The sequence below is a fragment of the Stomoxys calcitrans genome, chromosome 2 (assembly GCF_963082655.1).
Source record: "Stomoxys calcitrans chromosome 2, idStoCalc2.1, whole genome shotgun sequence".
Lineage (NCBI taxonomy): Eukaryota > Metazoa > Arthropoda > Insecta > Diptera > Muscidae > Stomoxys > Stomoxys calcitrans.
The window spans coordinates 208,221,341-208,240,849 of NC_081553.1; the positions used below are offsets into that span (position 1 = coordinate 208,221,341).

Below are 19,509 nucleotides of genomic sequence, written 5' to 3' on the forward strand. Positions count from 1 at the left end.
CACGTTTACAACTTAAAAATATTTTTAATCGGATAATGACAATAGTAACCAATCATGGTTATCCGTATTTCTTCAAACAAAACAAAATGGTGTTTTATTTTAGTGCGAACAGCTGTTTGCAGCTGGCCAGGTTTGATGGTATTAAGATGACAGATTTTTGTTTGCATTCTCTTTGTTGTTTTCTCCTTTCTCGCATATTCTCTGCTCATGTACGAACACGCATACACACACGCACACAAATTTCTTTATGTGTGTTGGCAAAACGTCGATCAGTTTGGTGGCGGATTGCACCTAATGATTTGTGGTTGTTGTACAGATGAGACCACATTTAATTGTTTCGCCATGGTACTGCATAGACAAGCCGTGAAGAGCAAAAATACCACGCAAACGATGTTTCCAGTGCAAGTCTGTTTATGAAGCGGTTTGGTATGGAAACAAAAATATTTGATCGCTGTCAAACTCCTCTCGTGGAACAATTACAAATTTCCGCGACTGTTACGAAAGTAGAATAGAATACCAAGACTTTTTGTGAAAAACATATCATGTCAATCCTGACGACAGATGTTTTACATAAAGCCCAGGATGCACTTAAGAAAAAACCAGAGAAAAATACTCTAAAGAAATCGTAATTATTTATCTTTATTTCGTTAGAGTAAACACCAAATAATTGTCCGTCGTTAAGTCAACGAATAGAAATTGTTAGCGAAAACAGCTGATTTTAACGATGTCGATAATGGTTCAAAATGACTACTGAATACCATGGTTGAATTTAGAAGGTTGGCTCACTTGCCCAGCTGATGAAATTGTCCAACTCCAGAGTTGTTTTCAAATCCCACTAGAACATCAAATGCTTGGTTCGGATATTAAATTTTTTCCCCATTTCCTCTTTTACATTTTAATTTATAATTTACACGTTTTTAATCATAAATCTTTTGATCATGTGGCTGCTACACATGATAACGCAAATAAAACCTAGAATGTCAATTAGGAAGTGTCCAGAAATTTGACTGCCTAGTGGCAATTTGCGCCACCAACACCAGAGGGTTGTAAGTTGATTTCGTTGTTGCTGGACAAGTGAGCCAACCTTGTTTATTCAACCATGCTGAATACCAAATTCGTAACTTTTCTGTTATCGCTCATTAACTAAACGTTTTTCGTTAAAACAATTGAATTCCACTACATATAATATGCATGCAAAACAACGAGTCTGACTCTTTGATTGGATTTAAACTCTTATACAATTTCATTACATCTTCCCAAAAGTTAGGAAACACTGTTCTCTTATAATTATGTTTTCATGTGGCAACACAATACTTAGTTTATTGTTGAATTTCCATTTCAAAAACTAAAAATTTACAAACACCCTATTTTATTTAAAAAGTTTATATGCTTTCCTCGTCTTAAACCCCCAGTTTGTTTAACATGTCTCTTTGCAAATAGTTTTTTCTTGCTATCTTATAACACAAACGGAATAAAAATCACGAACAGCGCAGCTGCCATACACGTATACCGAAAACACTCACACACATGCATTGAAATTAATGTTGGTGTGTGTGCATGTGAACCAAATAAAAATGATTGCCATGTATAAAAGGAGTCTCATTTCATTGTCAGCTAGCTTTGCGTTGATCTCGTAAAGCAATTTTATTAGGACGTGGGGTCTGTGTTGGTCGTTTCAAAAATGGCCATGCCATGTGCTAATAATTTCGTTTATTTGGTACATACGCTTGGGGAAGAAGTCTAAATATTGTAAAAATTATTTATTATTTTCTCTCCAATGTGACTAAACTCGCACGACCACACTCTCAATGAGTTTGAATATATGTTCTTGCAGAAAAGAGACAGAGATAGAGGACGAGACAACAACTACATGTTTGTAAAATTCTGTACTTAAAGCATTTTAAAATTTAATTTTTCCAGCTTGAAACTTCAAAATTCGGCACAAAAATTAATTATTAGAATTCTTTCTACATGCTTGTGGCAAGGATGCCTCACGTTTTGCTATATCTTTGTTTTTAAACATGCAATGATGAACGATACGAAAAATGCTACTCGAAAATACAACGATGTCGTTTACAATCATCGTCGCAACACAACAACAAAATTGCATTCATTCCGTAGATTGAAGTCAACGAAAGCGGCTGACAAATTGTTCAACGGAGCTGGGCAATTTTGCAATTTTGGTTAAAAACTATTATTCCAAAATATCAGTTTTTGAGATTTTATTGGATGTTAACAACTCGGGGATTTTCGAGGAATCGGGCAATAACTCGATAATTACGAGAGTGGTACCCTCATTCGTGGTGGTGTTGTGGAACCCACAACATATGTCATATGTGGTAGTGAACGTGTTAATTATAATTAACTAACATTTATTAATTTTCTGTGCATTTTTTTTTTGCTTACTACCTTAACTTGAGTAGTCGTCATTATCTCTGCTTACGTCGTTACTGTGTGTTTTGATTTTTTTTTGTCGTTGTCCGGGTCTCTTCACCCTTTTTCGGGGCAAAGTAGCAGCATTGTATTAAAATTTGTATTTGAATTAACACTCGTCATTCAATCTTACTACCGACATCACTAGATTGTCTCTTCCATATGGTTGGTGGACTCTGTTGCTTGTTGCATGCCGAAAATCTCGGTCAAATTAGTAGCAGACGGAGCAGCAGCACTAAGAAAAACGGCGCCGTCGACAACGCTATATTTAAATCAAAAACTGAAAATTAAGAAGTCTCTGCCAAGAGCAAAAATTGCCTAACGGACAGACAAAAACAAAGAAACAATACAAAAACAACATAGCCTCTCTGCGTGTAAATATAATAAATTAATTTCTTTCCACACAAGTTGCTCAGAATAACAGCCTCAAGCTGGCGGAGAAAAAGGTGCAGGCTTTATGCCAATCTTCAGTGGTAAGTACATATGATTATAGTTGTACAAAACAAAAACAGTTTGACAATTTTTAAAAGTACAAATTATTTTCAATTTAGACCAGGCAAAGATTAAGTTGGTCTTTTATAATTGCTGTGTGAAAGGTCTTATTTGGAAAATACTTTCCATATGTGAATTACCTCTATTATTGTAAGCAATGAAAACCAAACCCTAAATTGGTTACGAAAATTAATTGAGATTTGTCGGTCTGGTTCGCAAGTGATTTATGCGGTTTATATATGCTATCTATAAGATCAGAACCCCGGATTTATGTTTGAAATCTTGGAAGGTCTTCGCATTATAACATTTTGATTGTTAGTTTTAAGTACAACCTTTTAAGGAAGGTTTGGCCATATCGGTAATACTATCCATATGGAAAATAATGGCAAGTTAAGGCAACTGCAAGTTTTGCCATAAAGGAAAATAGAACTTCCAATAGGGACTCAATGTATATAAACTAACTTCTTAAAGTGCTCTAATGGCCGCATATTAAATACAAATATATTTACATTTATTGAATAGGTCAGTAGGTGATAAACTATGAAGCGCCAATGTAGACACCCAATCCAAAGACAGTCCGTTGTACGCACCGGATTGACCCGATGAAGTCGTTCATCAAGTCAGCCTTGTGTACAACGCACTCCTACAACAACAATGTAGATACCCATAGTGGGTGAGATGCAGTGTAGGCAAATTCAGATAAACCAAAATGTTTTTTACGGACTTCAGAAGGATCACTTGGCCAATTTTAATGACATGGGAAACTATAAGAATGTCCGGAAACTGATCAGATTCTTGCCTGCTACTAGTCTCCCGAAACATGCAGGTTCTTCAGCATCAGGATATTGGTTCTATCTTCCCATCTGCTGGGGTTCGAGGTTAACTTCATTGTTGCCCACTGCTTACCAATACCAACGTCTGCAATCCCATGTTAGCCGGTTGTACGTACCGGATTGACCCGATGGAGCTCTTCATCGACAAGGGCTGCCGACTCAGTGTACAACACATTTTTGCAACAACAACATACACTGTTTAAGTTGCAGTGTTTCAAATGTTCAGTTCTCTCAGTCGGGAAATACTCCTAACCTGTGGTAAAAAGAGAGCGGATGCTGCATTAATGATGTCTCTTAGCAAAAAGTACATATAAGAGAGGTGTTGTTGTTATTGTATTCTTTTCAAGTTCCATAGGTGAATATGCTCGCTCTGGTCCAAAGGATTGATCGCCGCGAAAATAACGGGTTGCCAGAATACGTCATGTAACATGTCGGTTTAAGCAATGGAGCTGCCTGGTGAAATGCAAAATGTGGATCTAACTATTTGCTCAGCTAAATCCAGGTCCCAGTGGTCGTTTTCTAGAGAGATTGCCATAAATAGTGATGCGCTTCAAAGTCTCTTAATTTTTTACTTATTTATTTTTATTATTATAAATCACCGCTTTGTGTGGAGTGACTCATACGCGTTACTTTTATGAAGAAAATGCAACCTTTAAATGTTTCTTTTATGTGTTATTTTGTCAAGATCAAGAAACCTACGGTGCAGTTCGATGGAATACTATTAAGTGAAAGTTCATTTTATAACGACTGCCTGAATTGTGTGGTTTAAGAGCTTCTTTTTTTTTCTTGGTTGTCTTGTGCTTTTGCAAAAACAAACTGCAACTCACTCCGACGTTTGTTAGCCACTGCCGTCTGGGTTATTTTGCTGTAACAAAGAAAATGAAAAGCACATCCACACATATTGACAATTCTGGCTGAGTTTGTTATCAATATAAGTGACATAAACACAACTCTCAATCTGTTGTTAAAATATATCTAAAATTTTATAAAATGTGGTAGATCATGATTAATAAATGCGAAATTCGAATAAAAAGTAAAAATTTACCACTTTCCAAAGAGGAACAAACGAAGTAGGTTGTTTCTTTTAAGAGATGATTTTACTGTTTACATTATGTGTAGCACATGCATCCCGTTTAGTTTTCTGAAATCTCTTGAGTTCATATTCCACTGTTTTTGGACTTTTTCAAAAGGGTTTGAAGGGGCTTCCTATTTAATTTTCATATGTTACTCCAGTGTTTTTTTCGGACCAGGGCAGATCATGGCTCAAACCAAGAAATTTATGCAAATATACAAACACACATACATTTGTATGTAAGTATTTTTTAATATTAATTATTCCAGGAGAATATTTCGACCAAATATGGGCCCTATGGGCGGACATTTTAAAGGAAAAAATCGTTCTGGTAAGAAGTGTGTATTTTTCAACGCATAAATATTAGCAAAAAATTATGCGCATTTTTACATATTTGCGTCCGTTTTTGGTTCGCCGTTTGTATTCAGATACAAATAGAGTTTGGAGTTGAACTTTTTATACTACAAAAATCTCACCATAAATGGTCCAAAATATATGACAGCTATATCATGTTCTTGACCAATTTTAACCGTACTCGGCACAGTTGTTGGTATTCATAACATAACACCATGTACAAGACGGATAAAAAATGTGGCTTCCATGGGCTCAAGAAGTCAAATTGGGAAATCGGTTTATATGGGGGCTATATCAGGTTCTTGACCGATTTGGACCGTACTTAGCACAGTTGTTGGAATTATAACAACACTCCATGTGCTAAATTTCAGCCAACTCGGACAAAAATTGTGGCTTCCATGGGTTCAAGAAGTCAAATAGGGGGATCGGCTTATATGGGAGCTATGTCCAAACCTGAACCAATATGGCCCATTTGTAATCACCAACGATCTTGTAATTAAGAATTCACGGGATTGACAAATTTATTTTAGTAAAAATTAATTTGAAGATTTATTAAACGAACAGAATTCAAAGGTGGGTTATTTTTGACTGAAAATAATATATGTATAGGAAAAGCATACTTGATTAGAATAATAACTAAACAAGTAAATATCGATTGGAGTATTTCTACAACACCCCCTCTCAATCGATTATTCCAGCTTCAACTCGTAGCTTCTGAAATTTATTGGCATCCAAGGATTTGGTAAATAAATCCGCCAACTGTTTTTCTGATCTTATGTGTTCGACCACTATGTTTCCATTCATAATGTTGTCTCTAACAAAATGGTGCTTGATGTCAATATGCTTTGCCCTTTTGCTTTCAAGATTGTTAGACATTCCAATGCAGCCTTTATTATCCTCAAAAATTTTTACTGCATATCCGCTAATTTCCCTTAAATCTTCTAATACACCTCGTATCCACAAAGCTTCTGTACTAGCCATGCTTAGAGCTATGTACTCTGCCTCGGAAGAAGAAGTTGCCACTGTTTGTTGCTTCTTGCTGCACCATGATACTGTACATCCATAGACCTTGAACATGTATCCACTAACAGATTTTCTGTCTGACAAATCTGTGGCCCAATCAGCGTCGGCATATCCAATTACTGGTTCATCAGAGTAGTTTCTAAAATTCAGTTTCATCTTCATTGTACCTTTTAAATATCTCAGTACACGCTTAAGATGTTGCCAGTGAATTTCATTTGGGTTTTCTTGAAATCGACCTAAATATCCAACATGGTAACAAATGTCAGGTCTAGAGCATACCATAATATACATTAAACTCCCTAAAAGTTGCCGATAGGGTAGATTCGGGTTTGTTGGAGATTCACCTTTTTGCAATTGCAAGCCTTTCTCCATGGGAGACTTTACAGGATTACATTCTGTCATCCCAAACTTATTCAGGATTTTGGAAATGCTTGCTTCTTGCGATATGCTTAATTCTCCATTACATAAATCCATATTCATACCTAGAAAATGTTTTAAAGGACCGCAATCTGACATTTCAAAATGTTTTGATAGTTGAGTTTTTAAGTCCATTATTCGATTGATATTATTTCCAACCACCAATACATCGTCAACATATAGTATAAGAATAAGAACACTGGCTTTATCGGTATCCATTTTAAAATACAGGCAATAATCGTGCCTGGATCTTGAAAATCCTAGTGATTGAAGAAACACGTTAAATTTCTCATTCCAGCATTTAGGAGCTTGCTTCAGGCCATACAAAGATTTTGCCAATTTGCACACCAGACCAGGGTCTGCTTTGACGCCGTGGGGAATTTCTATGTATATATCCTCCTTTAAATCTCCATGTAAAAAAGCTGTTTTTACATCTAGTTGGTGAAAGTGATAACCGTGACGAACACCAATGGCTAATGCAATTCTCACAGTTGTTAGCTTAGCAACGGGGGCATAGGTTGTTTCTGGAGAAAGCCTTTTGCAACTAATCTTGCCTTATATTTTGTAAGATTCCCATTACAGTCTTCCTTAAGTTTAAAGACCCATTTTGTCTTCAAGATTTTTGCACCTACTGGAGGCTTAACCAAATCCCAGACATGATTTTTCTTCATAGAATTCAATTCGTCATTAACAGCCTGCATCCAGCTATCGGTATCATCTCTATTGAAGATTTCGTTGAAACTTTCGGGTATATTATTTTGAACCACATTCGCCTCATGTCCAGTTATATAGTCCATAAATTTCATTGGAAATTGTTTAATTCTTAGGCTGCGTCTTTTTCCTATATCCGGGTCGTTTTCTTCAGCTGAATTTTGGCTATCATCTTCATCAGACGTTACTTCATTCTGTTCATTCATTTGTGCAATTGGTTCTTCAGATTCCGCTTTGTTGTTTGCACTATTCTCTTCAGCAGACACAGCATCATTACCGTCTTCCCCCTCTTGCTCGTGGATGCTCCAAATTATTTTGGGTTCACTTGATTCATTAACGAGACCTTTGTACCGGAAACAATTTTCGTCGAATTTAACATCTCGAGCCAGTATTACCTTTCTTGCTTGCATATCCCACAGCCTGTATCCATTTGGAGCGTAGCCAATAAAAATTGTTTTCTTGCTTTTCGAATCCAATTTCTTTCGGCATTTATCTGGTATCCAAGCATATGCTTTTGTACCAAAGATTCTTAATTTATCATAATTTGGCTTATTCCCAAACCACTTTTCTGCCGGTGTTACCATTTCATTTAAAGCCCTTGTTGGTATTCTGTTTATAACATACACGGCGGCAAGAGCTGCTTCGTTCCAAAGAAATTTAGGAACTCCACTGTCCAATATCATGGCTCTTATCTTTTCTGTGACGGTTCTATTGAACCTCTCAGATACTCCATTCTGCTGCGGTGTGTATGCAATGGTGGGTTCAACTTGTATTCCTTTTGATTTGTACCATTCTAGCTGTGCTTTAGACAAATATTCGGTACCTTGGTCTATTGTAAGATTTGATATCTTCACATTAGGGAACATTGTCGTCACCATGGCCTCATATTCTTTGAATTTCTGAAAGACTTCTGATTTTTTCTTTATGCAGAAAATCATAGCAAAATGGCTGTAGTCATCTATGAATGAAACAAAATATTTGGAACCATCCCAGGCCACAGGAGTTATTGGCCCACATACGTCAGAATGTATCCTTTCAAGTAATCTTGTTGATCTAGACCTAGTTCCATCAAAAGGTTCACGACACTGTTTTGCCTCAGTACATATATCACAGAACCCCAAAACGTTTGGCTTTATGTTTTCCTTTATCAAATTTTGTTGTAATACGTTTTTCATACCTGATGTTCCGATATGTCCAAGCCTTTTATGCCAAATTTCGAAATTGTTTTGATGACAAATGAAAGCACCATTTTCTTTGTGGGTTAAGGTTAATTCATAAAGATTGCCACGCAAGTATGCCGATGCTATTTCTTCGCCATCTTTAAGAATCATAGCCTTATTCTTAACAAAATTTACCTTAAGTCCGGCCTTAGTCAACTTCCTCACCGACAACAAATTATCTCTCAATGTTGGGGCATAAAGTACATCTTTCATTGTTATATCTATGCCCTTGTTACTCACACCTTGCACAACACCAACATTCTTAGCTACAATTGACTCATTGTCCTTGGCAACATTAATTTCAACTGGATTATCCAGGCTAGACATTGTGCTAAAAATATCTTTATCTTTTGCTAGATGGTCACTCGCACCAGAATCCAATTTAAAGACAATTTCAGCTTTCTCTGCTCTGGTTCTATTCCTGTACGCCATAAACGCGACTGCTTTCGTATTTGTCTTTGCAGATCGTGCTTCTCTTTGCCAACAGTCTTTAGATTTATGCCCAAACTTGTCGCATTTAAAACATTTTCCATTAAATCGGGGTTTGGCTTTTCGAAAAGCATTCTTCTTACTTGAAAACGCAGCTTTTTCTTCCACATTAGCTTGATCACGATCCAAGAACTTTGCTTCTTCAGAAATGAGTCTCTCTTTCACGATGTTAAATGTCAATTGCCCATTTTCCATATTTTGCATAGCTGTAACCAGGGGGTCATATTTATCGGGCAACGTCAAGAACAGTTGTGCTAAAACGTCACTTTCTTCCACACAAGCTCCGGACAATTTCAGCTTTCGTATTAAATTTTCAAATGCCATTACATGACTTACAATTGAGTCTCCATCATTCATTTTCATCTTGGCCAATTGTTTTCTGATTAGAACTTGATTCGTTACAGACTTCTTCGCGAAAACAGATTGAAGGCTTTGCCACATAGCCTTTGCTGTTTCTTTGTCACGCACAAAACTAATGCAATCCGCATGTAGGAAACTCACTATTCTGTCCATTGCCTTTTTGTCCTTTTTCTTGAACTCAACTTTTTTAGTTGCATCATCTGGAGGGTCACCGGTGAGAACTTCCAACAGATCCAGAGAGTCCAAATGAATTTTCACTCTAAATTGCCAATCATCAAATCCCTGGCCGTTAAACTGGGGAATTCCATGAACTTCCTTGATTTCGCCCATAACCTCTTGTAATTAAGAATTCACGGGATTGACAAATTTATTTTAGTAAAAATTAATTTGAAGATTTATTAAACGAACAGAATTCAAAGGTGGGTTATTTTTGACTGAAAATAATATATGTATAGGAAAAGCATACTTGATTAGAATAATAACTAAACAAGTAAATATCGATTGGAGTATTTCTACAACAAACGACCTATACCAATATACAAAAATTTTAAAGCGGTTAGCTCTACGCGTTTGACCGCTATCGTGATTTCGACAGACGGACGGACGAACATTGCTAGTTCGGATCAGAATTTCGAGACGATCAAGAATATATATACTTAATGCGGCCCTAGATCAATATTTCGAGGTGTTACAAACGGATTGACTAGTTTAGTATACCCCATCCTATGGTGGTGGGTATAAAAAAAAACTCCCTACGGCGCCCCTCTGATAATGGGACGCAAATAATCAACAGAAAAAAAATATTGCACAATTTTACCGCATACCAATATTTCAATTTAAGATGTGCCGCGTGACAGATTGAATATAGATAAACAACATTTTTCGCTTTATACCTAATTAGTGTTTATAACGAAAAAAAAAATATGTAAAATAATTATAACGCTGTGATAATACCTTTTAGCAATGATTAATATGCATATAAAGGTATATTAAAAATAATCTAAAAATGTATTTTCAATTCAAATTGAATTTTAACTTGTATAAGGGAAATTAAATACAACTTTTAAAAAAATTCCTTCTATTGGCAGCTATAACATTTTTATATAACTGAAGCTGAGAGATCGAAGTACACAATGAAGTAATATTGAAAAATCAGACTTGTTAGCTGGACCCGAGGTTTCATTTTATTTCATTTTATTAATCATTCTTTGTAATATGAAGCCTATAAGGCCTATAATTATATTACATTGATAACACAACCTGAGTACTTTCTAAGGTCTAGTTAAATCTAAATCCAAAATATAAAACATAATACCTAGTTAACTATTGGCATTGACTTTCCATCTAAAAAATTTCAAAAACAAAACACTATATAGACGCCGAAAAATCGGGAGTTGCAATATTGGTCCCAGTGCACAAAAAGCCGTGATATAAAAGCAACAATCAGAATCAACAAGTAAAAATGCATTAACTTCGGCCGGGCTAAACTTTGGATACCACCACGGGTAAACCAACTTACCTCATAAATGCACAATTGAAAATGCACAATTTACTCCCCCATAGCATCTATATAAAAACATGGTCCGATTTGGACCCAATTCGGCACGGACATTGAGTCGTGGCTCAAAATCAATCCCATGGCAGCCGGTTGTATATACCGGTTTGACCCGATGAAGTCCGTCATCGGCAAGGGCTGCCGCCTCATTGTACAACACACTGCCACATTAACAACAACTGTTCAAAATTTTGGTCTCTTTGGCAGTTATATCCAAATATAGACCGATCTGAAACACATGTCAAAAAGTGTCAAATTTCAGCGAAATCGGATTGTAAATGCGGTTTTTATTGAGCAAAGAATTTAACTCAAGACATCGGCCGATTAGGGTCAAATCGCAAAAGATGTCAAAGGGCCTAACACAATTCACTGTCCCAAATTTCGGTGAAATGGGACAATAAATGAGCTATTTATGGGCCCATGATCTTAAATCGAGATATCGGTCTATATGGCAGCTATATCCAAATCTGGACCGATCTGCGCCAAATTGAAGAGAGATGTCGACTATCCTAACACAACTCACTATTCCAAATTTCACCAAAATCGGATAATACATGTGGCTTTTATGGGCCCAAAACCTTAAATCGGGAGCTTGGCCTATATGGCAGCTATATCCAAATCTGGACCGATCTGGGCCAAATTGAAGAAGGATTTCGAAGGGCATAACACAATTCACTTTCCCTAATTTTTGCAAAATCAGACAATAAATGTGGCTTTTATGAGCCCATGACCTTAAATCGAGATATCAGTCTATATGGCAGCTATAGACGTGGCTAGATCGTTTAAGTGTTTTTCGAACAATCAAGAAAGAATTCGTCTTACATGAAAAGATAGAAAAATGGCAGAAGAATACGTCTTTCGGAGACAGGCCCAAACCCTTCCAGTCAAGGCGTCAATGTGAGATTGAAAGCATAACTCGGAGTCAATAATAATAATCCCCAAACACTTATGCCGATCAACAAACTCAATTACAGAGTTGCTAACGAATATGTTTGAGATTGCCACATTGTGAACAGGCGGATTTCAATTTTCTCTGGATTAACACTGAGACTCCAGAGAAGACTGAAAACTGTCTGCTCACAAGAAAGAGAAAGTGGGTCAATTTGACACACCACGTTTCTTCAACAGAAAGATTTCGATATTAGACAAGGTCAAATACTAAGGATTAATCTTAAACAGGAAACTGGATCGAATGAGATATTCTTAGCGAAAAAACCTCTTCATGAGTTTTTTCTTTCTTGAAAAACAAGCTCATTCAAGCTAACTCATTCGTATACCACTTCCAAAAACCTTTCATTTGAGACATACATGCATGTGCGTTTCAAATATTAATTAATTAAATATTAATTCCTCGAAAAGTTACCCATTTACTTAGAGTAGAGGTTTCCCCAGGTGATTTGATCCCAAACTTTATACAAAATTCGTATTTTTGGGTTATCACAGAGGATTTGGTTAAAGGGTTATGGTTTAATCGCTTTTGACAGGACTAGCCAATACTATATCATAATTCTCTGTTTAATCTTAAACCCATATAAGATAGTTGTTTTCCATTTACTTCCACTCCTTTATATATATATAAATGTATTACAGCTTATTTCAATTGAACATTTCAGCTAAAAGTCTATCATGCAGTTATCGAAGATGTCATATCCAGTGTTCGTGATGCTTTCCTTGACGATGGTGTTGACGAACAAGTTCTGCAGGAAATGAAACAGATATGGCGGTCCAAATTATTGGCTAGTAAAGCAGTAGAAGTAAATCCAGATCCACCGACGGAACAACCTCCACAAATTGTTGCAAATAATCCTAAGGTAAGAAAAAAATATGACTTTAAGTTAAACTTAATATGCTAATTATAAACATTTCTTCGTCCCACTAAAAACACAAAAATTTACTCGCCATGACATTTGCACTGGCAAAACTCTTTACTATTGCATTGAAAATATATTCAAATATCAGCCAACAAAGGTACGTATGTTCATAGTTTCCCAAATTATAGTTTTATAATTTTTTTTTCCAAAAATAGGCTCAAGTAGCTAAGGCCAAAAAAGCAGCGGCGGCAGCAGCGGCTGCTTCACAGCTAAATAGCAACACCAATGGGGCAGCCTCAAACACCACTAACTCATCGATAGATGTTAAGCCAAACCTTGCTCAATTACAACAGGCGGTGAATGGACCCACATCAGCGGCTGCTGGATCATCGGCAAACACCATTATTAATGGCACAATAAAACAAGAACCCCAACATCAAACATCTTCACAACAACCGCAACCTCAAAGTCATCCGCCACCATTACACCCTACCTCTTCGAGTTCAGCTCTACTGCTGCAACAGCAGAAACAACAGCAGCAAGCCATTGGTGCTGCTGGTGGTGGAGGTGGCAATAATCAGCAGTCACATCCATCCGGCAACAGTTCTGGTGGCAGTAATCAACCACAATCATCGACTATACCTATTGTGGCAGCTTTAGATCCGAATCGTATTATGCCTGTAAATGTAAGTAGAAATATGGAAAACAAATGCAAAAGGATTTGCTACGCATATCTAATAGCTCAGAAAATTATCTTTGATAAATCGAAATATTATTTTCTGCAAATGCAAATTAGCCCATGAATATTTAATAAAAAAAAACTGGGCTTCTTCTTTCATAACATTACATAGCGGGCCGAAAACTTGAAATTGGTAGATCGGAAGATCAGTCTCTGTACTAGTCGCTATATCCAAAAATTACGAGAAAAATTGGGTAATAGGTTCGCGTTTTATGGGGCCAAGATCTTAAGGCAGAAAATCGATCTTTATGACAGTTATACCCATATATTGTCTGATCTAGACCATATAATGCAAGGATATGTAGAGGTCTAATGTAATTCACTGATCCACATTTCGACGAAATCAGGTAATAAATGCGCCTTTTATATGTTCAATACCTTATATGGGGAGATCGGACTATAGCAGCTACCATATATCAAAATACTCCAATCCAGACCATATTTGGCAAGGCGGATGTCGAAAAATTACTCACTGTTGGAAATTTCAACAAAATCGGGTAATAAATGCCCCATTTAAGGTCTCAAAACTTCAAATAGGGATATCGGTCTATATAAAAAAATTCTAATATGTACCATACTTGACATAGGTGGCCATGTCTCATTACAACACACTGTAACCGTAAATTTCACTGAAATCGGAAAATGAATGCCTATTTTATGGTTCTATATTGACCTTACTCCCCTTATATGTTGAAGTGTCGTATGCCACCCACTGCAACAACAAAATATTGCAAATTTGCCCATGAACATTCCATTAAGGAACAGGACAAACTTCTTACATATCATTGAGCACTGGACGGTTCAAGTTTATACTCAACGATAAGGGATATCGTTTTTATAGCGGTTTTGAACGGCGTGCCGCAGTGCCTTTCTTTGGGGAGAATTTGGTACATAGTAAAGTACCGCACAAATATCGCCATCGTTAAGAGGGGATAAGCACAGCTGAAAAATTAGTCCAATGTTCTCGCTAGGATTCGAATCCAGGCATTCAGAGTCCTAAGCGGACATGTTAACCTCTGCGTTACCGTGTCCTCCTATCACTGTAGCACATTTCAGCAAAAACAGGTAAAAAATTTTTATTTTTGGGTGCCGCGCTCTGGCTTGACGTCACTTCGGGAGTACAGTCATACTTATTACTTTGCAAGGTGTTGTGCTACTATTCCGTTCCAGGGCTTGGGAATCGTCGTTCTTGCTATTTAATTACAATGGTCTTCGAGACAAGATTGATGAGATAGTAGGTTTTTTTGAATCGTTCCGGCAGATGCAGCCGCCTCAATTCCTACAGAGCTAGGATTGATGGCGACGTGCAAGATGTATGTCCCGATTGTAACCAGGGACCGCACCATACACGTCACCTGTTTAACTGCCCGGCCAGACCCAGATCCCTGTGGACGCACCCCATCTTAGTCGCAGAGTTCTTGGGTGTTGATACTCAACAGAATCACGGAGACGAAAGATAGAACACAATAAACTGCTACAACAACAACCAGCTTTCTTGATACCCTATTTCGTGCAGTATAGACCAATCTCGCCCGCACCTGACGTTAGTGTCCCCTACATGGAATGTATGGGGATAGCAATCAGGCCTGACAATGCCTAGATAGAGCTATACAACGTGTAAATACCGCCAATTAGCAGTTAGCACCAAGATTATAAGCTCAGCATCAGAAGCTTGTTGTCTTGGTAATAGGGGACTTTAATGCGCGCCATCCTTTATGGTTATCCCTCCAGGTACCGACCCGAGGCACATGGTTTTGGCAGAGCATTCTGAGTTGTTTAAGGACGCACCCAACAGATTTACGGGTAATTCCAGCAGCTCGTCAGTTTAGTCCCGGCACGGGATGGTCATGAGCACTACACGGGCTGGAACTCTAAGCTCCGATTTGGTGTTCATTATGCTTCGTGTATGGAGTAGCTACAATTGCATTCTCAAACAATCAGCGGTATTGAGTGGAGAGTCTCAGTCGGAAGCCGGGCGGCACCAGCTATGCACATAGAAAAATGTGGTTCAAAAACAACAACAACATAACTTAGTAAAAGACGTCTCCTGGCAAGCCGTCATTTCATTGTGACCACCGTTTTTATAATTCTTAACATTGACCGACCATTCTATTTCATACCTTTTAGCGCTGGACATATATCAATCAGAAGAAGGCTGATGCGGACGGCTTCACAGAATACACAAATCGCCAGTTCGTTTACATGCTGCAGGACTCTTGGAAGAGTCCCAGAGAACGATTTCCCTTCTCTCGGTAATAGCCAAGACGCTTGGGGACTCCTCCAAAGCCTGGTTTAAGAAATTCTATTTGTTGCATTAGCACGGTTCTGAAGATTGCACAGCACAACAACTGCTTTGCATGCCATCACCGCACACATTTGCCATGGTTTCAATCACCCCATGGCACTAGACCTATCGAAATTCGACACGGTCAACCATGCAAAACTATTTGAGGATATCGCTTACACGCCACTCCACCCTAGCCTGAAACGCTGGTTCACGAAATATCTGTATGGTCGCCAATCATTTGTGGAATTTAGGGATAATAAGTCGAATCACCGTAGAGTGATACAGGGAGTTCCCCAAGGTGGGATGATATCTCCGGCACTGTTTAACCTATCCTCCATTCCACCCAAACCACATATTTGTCAAAAGTCACATATTTGGGAAAAAGGTCAAAAGAAGTAGAAGGACGCTTCTATATGTACGTTGAATTCAAAACAGCTTTCGACAGTCCTTTAGGACCAACGGTATTTGAACAATACTGGTTTTGGTAGTACAGCAAATTAGTAAGATTTTGTAGGCCGAACTTTTTCCATATCTTTTCATACCTATCATCGAGAGAAGGGGTTTTAATGCGCAGGTATGAATAGAAATGGACATCCTGCCCAATTGTTGTTGTTGTCGCCACATACATGAATGTAGGATTGCGATCCTTGGCATGCTCTTTTTGGGAAGCAATGTAATTCCGATGCTACACCCAATCGCCGGGGGAACGCACAGGCATAGGTCGACATCACCGGTTGTTCAATTTCGGCAAAGCCTTTTCTTTATAATTAGATTATAAAGTGTGGGTGTATGTGAAGTCATGAGATAAATGAAAATAAATGTAGGGAATGAAAATGATTGATGTTGATTCGTTTCATTTCAGATTACTTTGCCCGCTCAACCTGGTACTATGAACTCTGAATCTCGTGTTCTGACCATACATGTGCCAGCTTCAGCACTACAAGAAAATCAACTGACACAAATATTGACTGCCCATCTTATATCGTCTATAATGTCTTTACCTACAACACTGGCATCATCAGTGCTACAGCAACATGTGAATGCGGCTCTGGTCAACGCAAACATGCAAAGTTTGTACACCAAATAAATTTGTTTACGAGTTCGTTCTCTAATATTAAATGAGGTTTCGATTTTTGTTTATAATAGAAAATTTTAATACATCTAAACAATTGGATGGCGCTTTGGATACCTCGGACGAAGATGAGAGTGAAGAGAGTGACGGTAATATGGATGACGATGACAACGATGATGTGGACAAGGATGACGAGTCCGATATAGACAATGAGGGTGGTGCTGAGGAAGAGCCATTGAATAGCGAAGACGATGTTACCGATGAGGATGCCACCGATCTGTTTGATACTGATAATGTCATAGTGTGTCAATATGACAAGGTTTGTTGTTGACAGTAAAAAAAACTCAAAAGTTGAATATAATACTCACATTTCATATTGTCGTAGATAACACGCTCTCGCAACAAATGGAAATTCTATCTTAAAGATGGCATCATGAATATAGGCGGAAAAGATTATGTCTTTCAAAAATCCAATGGTGATGCCGAATGGTAGTTTCAAATGCAAAGAGGTATGACACAAAATACTTACCAAGTTTCACCTGTGCTTATATAGTAATACAAAAACAAATATCGTTAGTAAGTTAATTATCTTAGAATTGTTGCTATTCTGTACAAGAAGATGATGTAAATTTTTTCTTTCTTAAAATGCATATACAAACATACATAAAATACAAATAAACATTGCGAAAATGGTATTTAAAAACTGTCTTTTAATAATCGATTGATACCAAAGAAAAGCCTACAAAGATAATAATGTGGTGAGACTGGAAATCCGACTCAGGTATTTATTGTGTATTTAGAGGGAAAATCCCTTTTTATAGCAGTTGAAATACATCAACAGGCAATTTGCTGATAATTAGTTACTAATGTGTTTTTTATGTGAATCTTGTAAACACTATTTGTCTGGTTCAATCGTGTATGGCTGGATTATGGATGGTACCCTGGGTCGCTTAAAAAAAGCAACTAACTGTTGTTGTAGCAGAGTGTTGCGTTCCATCTTTCATCTGCTTGGTTCTGTTGAATATCCAGATCAAGGAACTCTGCGACTAAGGCGGGGTGTGTTCAGAGTACACAATAGCTTTTTACCGTTTCTGTGTCTGCATGAATGTTGTCTAGAACCGCTTGAGGTTCTCTTTTGTAGCGCTGAACCCCTCGCTGTAGATCATTAAGATCCATCTTAAGGCTTTTGAGCTGTTGATACCTATCCACAAGATGATGATTTGGATGGTTCCTGTGATAACAGCCCAGATGACATTGCTTGGACCGCATGTAGTTATGTCTTCGCACGAGTAGGATATTTGTCTCCTGACGGAGGTGGTCCATAGTTCGAAGACCGACCTTCCGACAGATCTGAACCTCACGCTCTAGATAATGTAGACCCACCTTAAAGATTCTGGGCGGTGGATACCTATCCATAAGATAATATTTTGAATGGTCTTTCCGATAATAACCCAGAAGGTATTGCTTGGACAGCATGATGGGGTCGGTCCACGTGAGAACTGAGGAGACATCTCGTTGCAATTTGAAGAGCGGCATTCTGACAGATCTGACCTCTGTTTATTTCTAGATTCAGGAGACCTCTGTTTATTTCTAGATTCAGGGGACCAATCACGGCATTCAAGTTCGAGATCTTTCAATCGAATTGTAAATTTTATTTATTTATTTATTTCATTTCATGCAATGCGAAGCCATCAGGCCTATAAATAATCACACTATGCATAAGACGTACTTTTTCTAACATAAGTTAAAAAACTACTTAAAACATTTTTCGAATCACGACAGTCGATAACGAGTTTCGTTATTTCGAAATAATATTCGATTGCTTTGTTGTCATCAAGATGGATTTCTTTTGATAAGCGGCAAGTAGCTTCTGCATTTAGATTTACAAAGCAAGGAAATATTTTTTTTTGATTCCCTGCCGTCGATAAATAAATATTCCTATTTGTTTTGTTTCTTATTCGCTTCGATCGAATGCTGTGATTTTTTCGTATCGACAATTTGTTCGAAGCAAAAACGAATACGTTATCGAATGCCGTGGTTATGCCTAAGCTCGCTGATTCTGGGGGTAGTGGTGTCGCGCCACGAATCCCATCAGTCTCCCTTGCGAGTACTGCTGCCTGCGCCATGAATTTGGACGGCACTTGGGGTATTCGATCGGCTGGTATAAAGCGAGCATCTGCTGCTGCGTTAATGATGTCTCGGAATTTCCTCTTGGCAACCAGCGCACTTGAGGGGTGTCTTCTCTAAATCCGACCCAATCGGAATTCTTCTGATTGATAAACGTCTGGCGTTCAGGTGTTATGAAATCGGGTGGAAATCTTGGCAACTAGCGCACTTGAGGGGGTGTCTTCTCTAAATCCGACCCAATCGGAATTCTTCTGACTGATAAACGTCTGGCGCTCAGGGGTTATGAAATCGGGTGGTTGGTCAATGGTGAGTATTATAGGGAGGTGGTCTGTTCGCAAAGAAATAACGGCTTGCCAGGAATACGATCACGGTGGCTAGACCATGTCGTTAAAATGAATGAATAAGCAACAGCTTACAAGTTGTATAAAAATTGACCCTAACGGTAAATGCTAAAAAGGGGATGAGCAAAATTCCAATGAAATGATGGATAAAGACGATTGAGGTGCCTGGTAAT

General features: G+C 37.9%; 1 protein-coding gene across 1 annotated transcript; it reads left to right on the forward strand.

The window, feature by feature from the left end:
* The first annotated feature begins 2,353 nt into the window (after positions 1-2,353).
* Positions 2,354-17,528, forward strand: LOC106083618 (transcription initiation factor IIA subunit 1). The gene is made up of 7 exons (XM_013246762.2): positions 2,354-2,906; positions 12,573-12,770; positions 12,919-12,927; positions 12,986-13,456; positions 16,659-16,866; positions 16,943-17,187; positions 17,254-17,528. Exons 2-7 carry the CDS (start codon positions 12,666-12,668, stop codon positions 17,359-17,361), a joined length of 1,146 nt encoding a protein of 381 aa, XP_013102216.2. The 5' UTR covers positions 2,354-2,906; positions 12,573-12,665; the 3' UTR covers positions 17,362-17,528.
* Positions 17,529-19,509: the final 1,981 nt, after the last annotated feature.